The sequence below is a fragment of the Epinephelus moara genome, chromosome 2 (assembly GCF_006386435.1).
Source record: "Epinephelus moara isolate mb chromosome 2, YSFRI_EMoa_1.0, whole genome shotgun sequence".
Taxonomy (NCBI): Eukaryota; Metazoa; Chordata; class Actinopteri; order Perciformes; family Serranidae; genus Epinephelus; species Epinephelus moara.
The window spans coordinates 24,989,621-24,997,390 of record NC_065507.1 but is presented as its reverse complement, the minus strand read 5'-3'; the positions used below and the strand labels follow the sequence as shown (position 1 = coordinate 24,997,390).

The window sequence follows — 7,770 nt, the reverse complement described above, 5'->3', positions numbered from 1 at the left end:
GTGGGGGGGTGGGATGCGAGTGTGACGGGGATGAGAGCTGTGTGAGTGAGCGTGCTGGTGTGTGTATGAGCGAGCTGGAGGAGAGCAGGAGTGCACAGTTGGAGTTAAAGCTAAGTTCTTGTTTGTTGGTTGTTTTGGCATGGTTACGGCCAACAGTAACCTGTACTGTTCAGTAATAAACGGTGGTTTGCCGAATTACTGCGTCATCCTTTCCACACGTCCTGGCGGACGCTACAATATGTTACAGCTTACCAGTGAGATATAGGTTATCTGTGAGATATAACATTATGTTAGGAGTGTTTTATCTCTAATTGTTTTGGTAACACGAGTAAACATTAGCACAGTAATGCTAAAATAACACGTTTTATGTGATAGTCACGGCACAGAGTGGCAAATATAGGTTGGTATGATTATAATATATGCGTCTCCAGAGTGTTCTTCCACAGGAGTTCTTTCCACCTGGAATAAGCAACGCCGGTATTCACTCGCGTTTTGTCCTGTCCTCGCTTATCTGATCTTTTTCTTTTATTTGGTGGCGTGGTTTCCCTCTTATGGGGCAAAACATGTGTGTGGTCCTCCATTTAAAGTGTGACAGAATCATAAAAGTACAAAGCAGGTTCACGCAGAAGCGCCCCGGATTGAGCTTCACCTTCTCTGTCTCCAGTGACGGCAAGTTCTAGGTAAACGTGAAAGGCGAAGCGCGTATATCCCGTTCGTCCACTGTATTCAAATATGGCGACGCAAGAAGGCAGCCTCCAGCATACCGCGCCCTGCCTGTGTATATATATAGAGAAATCATTCTAAGCCTATGAGAAAGCTTCCATTTGTATGTGAATTGCATTACACTTTAGTAAATATATATTTATGAAAGCAATCGTTGATATTTGCCAATAAACAACCACGTAAATTACACATTGTAACTTTAACTCTGCCACAAGATGGCAGTATGGCTCCATGTTAGATGTGGGTTTAACAGTTGAAATTGAAATTGAATTTTGCAATTTATCAATCTTTTTTTTTTACAGGGTTAAAGCAAATTATCATTCAGGGAGAAAACATGGATTATACCCATGTACAAGTTTAGAACATAGGAAAGCAACCAACAAAAAGGAAACAAATGTATAATCTCATTTTCAACAGACATTTCAATTTTGTCACACAGAAACATTTGGTAAGAGAGGGGAGGGCATGATCCCCCGGGGTGACAGGAAGGGACAGGATGTGGTTGAGAAAAGAAGCATTGTCTTAAGGTCCTAGCAGGGCTGTTAATCAAAGCGCATTGTCCCAGGGTGGGGAACCCTTTTACAAGTTAATGACATAAAAAGCATTTGAAGTACCTCAAATTAACCCTTTTCGCTCCCTTTTGGTGCCCAGATGTCTGGAGGACGCATCCCTCCTGACTGGAGTAAAATCAGGGGCAGGGTAATAAACATTTGACCCTCGCTTGTGGCCTTCTCATTGTCTATTTACTTTGGTCCCCATTTCCGAAAAAGAGGACCAGAGAGTGTGAGAAAGTGTGCTCCAGTTATCAGGTTATCACACTCCTCAGCCTCCCGGGAAAAGTTTACTCCAGAGTGCTGGAAAGGAGGCTCTGACCAATTGTCGAACCTTGGATTCAGGATGAGAAATGCGGATTCCGTCCTGGCCGTGGAACAGTGGACCAGCTCTTGACCCTTGCGAGGCTGCTATAGGGGTTGTGGGAGTTTGCCCATCTGGCCTACATGTGTATTGTGGACTTGGAGAAGTCTTATGGGATTATGGGGTACCAGGGTTGCTGCTATGAGCCATCCGGTCCCTGTATGACCAAAATGAGAGCTGCGTCCACATACTCAGCATGAAGTCAAACACATTCTCCGTGGGTGTTGATCTCCACCAGTGTTGTCCCTTGTCACCGATCCTGTTTGTGATATTCATGGACAGGATCTTGATGTGCAGCTGGGAGGAGGAAGGGGTGTGGTTTGGGGACCACAGAATTGCATCTCTGCTTTTTGCAGATGATGTGGTTCTGTTGGCTTCATCACACCGTGACCTCCAGCATGCATTAGGGTGGTTTGCAGCCGAGTATGAAGCTGTCGGGATGAGAGTCAGCACCTCCAAATCTGAGGCCATGGTTCTCTCCCAGAAACCAGTGGATTGCTCCCTGGGAGTTGGGAGAGAGTTACTGTCTCAAGCGAAGGAGTTCAAGTATCTCTGGGTTTTGTTCATGAGTGAGATTAGAATGGAGTGTGAGATAGATTGGTGGTTTGGTGCGGCTTCTTTGGTCATGGCGAAGAGGGAGCTGAGTCGGAAGGCAAAGCTTTCGATTTACTGGTCCACCTATATCTCAACCCTCACCTGAGGGCCAAAATGAGTTTCCTCCATGGGGTGACCGGGCTCATCCTTCGAGATAGGGTAAGGAGCTCGGACATCCAGAGGGAACTCGGAATAGAGCCACTGCTCCTTTGCATTGAAAGAGGTCAGTTGATGAGGTTTTGGGCATCTGATAAGGATGCCTCCTGTTAGGGGTGTTCTGGGCACATCCCACTGGTAGGAGGCCCAAGGCAGACCCAGAAGATGCTGGAGGGATTATGGATCTCATCTGGCCTGGGGACACCTACGGGTCCCCCAGGAGGAGCTGGAAATCGTTGCTGGGGAGAGGGATGTATGGGGTGTTTTGCTTGGTCTGCTGCTCCCACGACTTTTCCCTGGTTAAGCCGATGAAAATGGATGGATGGATGGATGGATGGATACTTTGCATTTTATCTCAAATTCAAACTCTTTGCATGATAAAGGAGGATTGTGCATGTTTTAGGTGATTTTCAGGTCAATTTATGAGCAACCTGATAAGGTTGTGCTTTTTTGTCGAAATCTTTTGTTTTCTCTGTATAGCCAAACATTGTTCCTTACTGTGTGCAGCATAATGTAATAACTTATATGAAATCAAAGCTCATAATGTAAAGTCAGGGCATAATGCAAGAAAACCATGATCCCATAATGTAGTAATAGTTTTGTGCATAATGTAATAAGTTATTACATTACAAGAAAATTATTACATTATACACAAATAAAAAATGTTTAATAATGTAATACATTCAAAACAGTGTAATAATAATAATGGTAAATTAAATGAGTACCCTCCTTATGTTCTTGAAGCATAAGAACCCTTCTAGTTTTACAGGTCACAAGTCCTTAATTTAATGTAACTGAACTTGACTGTTTTAAGAACATTTTCATCAATTAGTTCCAAACTGATTAAGCCTCTCAACACCAAAATATATCCAGTGACCTGGACAAATGAAACCTTTACAGAGATAATGTTGTATTTAATATTGTGGGTGATTCTTAGCTTCTGACATAATTATTCGATACATGTTTATCCCAGATACTTAAGTGTTAAATGGATAACAAGAGACAAAGCTGTGTCTCTCACTTTGGCCACTGGATGGCTTTTATCAGTGATGATGCATTTCGTCTTGCATTTGGTTTTACTCCATATGTAAACAGATTTTGTATGCGGAAATGCAATATGTGTATGTGTAGTAGTTCCTTATGGGTAGGGAACAGGATTAAGCCAACAAAAGGCAATAAAAGAGCATGTGTTCTACAAAGACATTTTTATTGCTTCCAGTGTCTTGTGAATGTAATTGTTTCAAATTCATTACTTAATTAATTAATATAAAAAACCTTACTCGTTTGTTACATACTGGTTATTTCACAGGCAGATCACTACTGAATGAATACAAAACACATAGTGGTTCAGACTAGTTAATTTATTGTAACTGCTACTTCTATGACTAAGTTGTTCCGCGACCCATGATTGCTTTCTTTGTGTTCCTCTCTGGTCTGAGCAGGATTATGTAACATTTGGGTCCAAACAGTGGCACCAAGAGACCAAAACTGGAGGCCAGGATGGCAAATACCTCAACTGCATCTGCGTATTTTCCTGGAGAGTTGACATAAGCAGGGACAAAGGCCACCCACACTGCACAGAAGATCAGCATGGACAAAGGCCACCCACACTGCACAGAAGATCAGCATGCTGAAAGTGATGAGTTTGGCCTCATTAAAGTTATCTGGAAGATTCCTTGCCAAGAAGGCTAACAGGAAGCTAAGGATGGCCAGTAAGCCAATATAGCCCAGTAACACTCCAAAACCAACTGTGGAGCCAACTAGACACTCATAAACAATTTTGTCATTGTGGTACTGAGTGTTTTTATGAGGCTTGGGGGAGGCAAAGACAATCCAAGCAGTGCATATTGCTGCCTGAATGCAGGTCAGAGCTAAAACTGTTCCTCTCTGCTGCACAGCACCAAACCACTTGAGATTGGCTCCACCTCCTGGCTTGGAGGCCTTAAACACAGCCAGAACCACCATGGTTTTCATCAGGATACATGATACACAAAGCACAAAGCTGATCCCAAATGCTGCATGTCTCAGCTGGCATGTCCACAGCCTGGGACGACCGATAAACAACAAAGAACACAGGAAACATAATTTGAGTGACACCAAGAGTAAGAAACTCAGTTCTGAATTGTTGGCGCGTACCATGGGTGTACTTTGATGACAGGTGAAGACTACCAGGACAACAGTACATATAAATGTGCCCAGCAATGAGGCAGTTGTCAAACAGATACCCAGAGGCTCATGGTAGGAGAGGAACTCAGTTTCCTTAGGAACACAGTGGTCACCCTGGGGACTGGACCAGAAATCCTCTGGACAGCTGGTGCACTCCATGGAGTCTGAGAATACAGGGAAAATCTTGAGATACATGTTTATATTATATTTCCAAACTGCGATGTATAAAACTGACTACCAACCAGTCATATTGCTGACCTTCCCCTCAGAACAAGGGATGCAGTCAAAACAGCACTCAGGCTCCCCCTTCTTTCTGGCCATGCGGGTACCTGGAGGACAGCTCTCACTGCACACTGAGCGGGGTGGCTGTAAGGAGACATATTTATCCATCATTGTGTATTTTGATACACTGTCAAGATTTACCTGCAAAATGTAGAGGTGTCTGAAGATAGCAGAAATAACCTCCTTGAATTTAAAGTTCCAGAAAATTTTGTCTTCATTGATTGTGAGTTCTTCACCCTTGAAGGCCAACCTCTTAACCTCACCAACATTCTGAACTTTAGTTCGTCCATCAGGGAGCCACAGCCAGTTCATGATATCATATATTGGTAAAGCATCACCATTCTCATCAAATGACACTTCATCACCAAATGCTGTGGTGAAGTTGACCTTTTGCAAATAATGTACAAGCTGCAAAAAGACGAAACAAATATTGAAAAGGAGTAATTCCATCCAGACAAAGGTTTATCATACTTTGAAATAATTTGCAACGAAGTCACTTCAACGACAATTTTAAATTTTCAAACATTTTTAACTTTGTTAATTTAGTCTAAGGATTGAGACACCCTGAAATTCAGGCTGTTGTTTTATGGGCCTACTCACAAAACTACATTCAGAAAGTACCTCAAAGATTAGCAGGTGTTCTCAAAACATAAAGAGGTAGAGTGTAAGCTGATATCGCACCTGCCATGGCTCCATTGTTTGCAAAGTAGCACAGCTGTGCCCACTGAAAGGCCCTCTCCCAGGCACACAGCGCAGCATATCATCAAGAGCATAGGCCAGAGCATACACAGCTTTGTAAATATTGTACTCAGGCCTGAGGTTAGAAAGATCTAAAATCTCAGTCTTCACATTCTCTAGATCTTCTTGTCCAGTGCATGGTGCCCCCCCAGCTTCAGCTGCTGGATCAAATTTACACTGAAAAGTGTATTCCCAAAACTGTCTCACCTTAAAGATAATAAAAAGACAGTATTTATAGAAATAACAATCCATGTTATCAATTAATGAATTAATTTAAAATGAATTCACAAGAATCAACTCTCACCATCTTATTTTCATAGTTGTTGTCATTTTGGTCAGGACGTATTTGCAAGAGGAATTCCCTGAGCCCAGGTATTTCTCCTCGACGGATTGCAATACCCAGTGTGCCACTCAAGTATGGCATGAAGCGGGGCGTCTGGAGCACAGAAACTGCTGTCCAGGCTTCACTTGCTATCCACTGCTGGCCTGTCACATTCTGCTTCACCACCTGTGTATCATGTCATTAAACATATATTTCAGACTTCTGTTGAAAAAAAAATACACTATGTTTTGTAGCAAATATAGATTTGCCGACAACAGAGCCTCTGTCTGGCTTTGTTTGTCATATGAGCACAGATGATCAAAAGTTACTAAGTGGAAAATGCCCACTTTAACACTGAGTTTGCAAATTGCAATGAAAGGTAACTATAAAGTTAAATAAACTGTTTTTTCAATGCATAATGGGTGGTTTTCATTGTAATATTTTAATTCTAACCTCTTCCATTAGATGAATCATGTGAACCTCATGTGCAAACACAATGACTACACGAGACGTTGATGTCTTTATCAAATGTACAATCTTCCTGAGTTCACTTGATTCGCTGTCCCAGGGCAAAACCTCTAAGTAGGCCAAACAACCTCCACCAGACTGAGCCAGGTCAGATTGAAAGGATCGGGCAACATGGAGTCCATAATCATCATCACTGACCAGAAGGCCAACCCAAGTCCAGCCGAAGTGTTTCAGAATCTGAATCATGGCACGCACCTGAGTGAATATATTAGTGTTAAGGGATTGGTGCACAGACTAAAATATCATAAATAGCTAACTTTTAAATTTCTTTTAACTTTTATGTATTATACGGTATGTTTACATATGTTTCACAATGTTAATTAATCCCATAAAGAGAAAAGAAAATGATTTGTTTCATTTAAGGACAATTTCTATGAGCATTCTGTGTAGCCTGAAAGAGACATTATTTGGAGTTCTCAACTTGTAATAGTCTTTCACCTGGAAAGCATCACTTGGGATTGTTCTAAAAAAGGATGGAAACTGTTGCCGATCACTCAGGCAGGTACATGTGGCAAAATGACTCACCTGTAAAATAAAAGAAAACATGCAAGTCAGACCCTGTCTGAATATTTCAACAATGTATGAATTTTACAGGTGACATTAATTCAAATACAGTATATGAAAATACAATACAAATGCTAATAGGAAACTTACAATGGGCATTCTGTATAAACCTAATACATTGGAGATGGCAATAGAAAATGTTGAGTAGGAATCACCCACAATGCCCAGGACTGGAGGGGGTCCTAAACAGTTCTCTTTAAGCAGAAACTGTTCCTCTCGACCACTTGCCAGTGACAATGCACCACTGAATCCAACGACAAGTGCCGCACAGTTATCATAAAGACTGTATCCCAGAGTCACATTTGGAAGCAGATTGGAGTTGTTGTTGATCTCATCAATAGCAAAGGCCATGGTCATGGCATGCCTGAACCCTAGAGTGTCAAAGCTAACACACAAAATGACACTATTAACCACTTAACAGCAATGCAGCTCTGTAAAAACTAAACTCTAAACCTGTATTGATAACATTATCCAGGTGTAATAAATTACTTTTTACGGCTTTATCCTAAAGAAAATCATAGTATCACTGAAACTCTCATGAAAGTTATATTAATCACCATTTACTATTATTATGAGCAGACATTTTCACTTGTACAGATCTATACTGTCTCTTACATGTCTTTGTAACTTACCCTTTGCAGCTGGGCTCTTGTGGCTCTGAGGTGAATGTTCGCTCAGGGAAGACAGAGGTGAAGTGGACCTCAAACAGCCCACCCAGAATCACATCACCAGGCTTTTGCATTTCATTAAGACGAAACTTTCTCCATATTTTACAAGATGAG

At 41.7% G+C, this 7,770-nt stretch overlaps 1 protein-coding gene across 1 annotated transcript; it reads right to left on the bottom strand.

The window, feature by feature from the left end:
- Positions 1 to 3,773: 3,773 nt before the first annotated feature.
- Positions 3,774 to 7,760, bottom strand: LOC126401688 (extracellular calcium-sensing receptor-like). The gene is made up of 10 exons (XM_050063092.1): positions 7,621 to 7,760; positions 7,079 to 7,373; positions 6,863 to 6,949; positions 6,350 to 6,619; positions 5,879 to 6,082; positions 5,518 to 5,781; positions 5,017 to 5,244; positions 4,797 to 4,920; positions 4,021 to 4,718; positions 3,774 to 3,983 (listed from the first exon to the last, which is right to left on the bottom strand). The coding sequence occupies exons 1-10, from the start codon at positions 7,728 to 7,730 to the stop codon at positions 3,774 to 3,776; spliced, it is 2,490 nt and encodes an 829-aa protein (XP_049919049.1). The 5' UTR covers positions 7,731 to 7,760.
- Between the last annotated feature and the right edge of the window lie 10 nt (positions 7,761 to 7,770).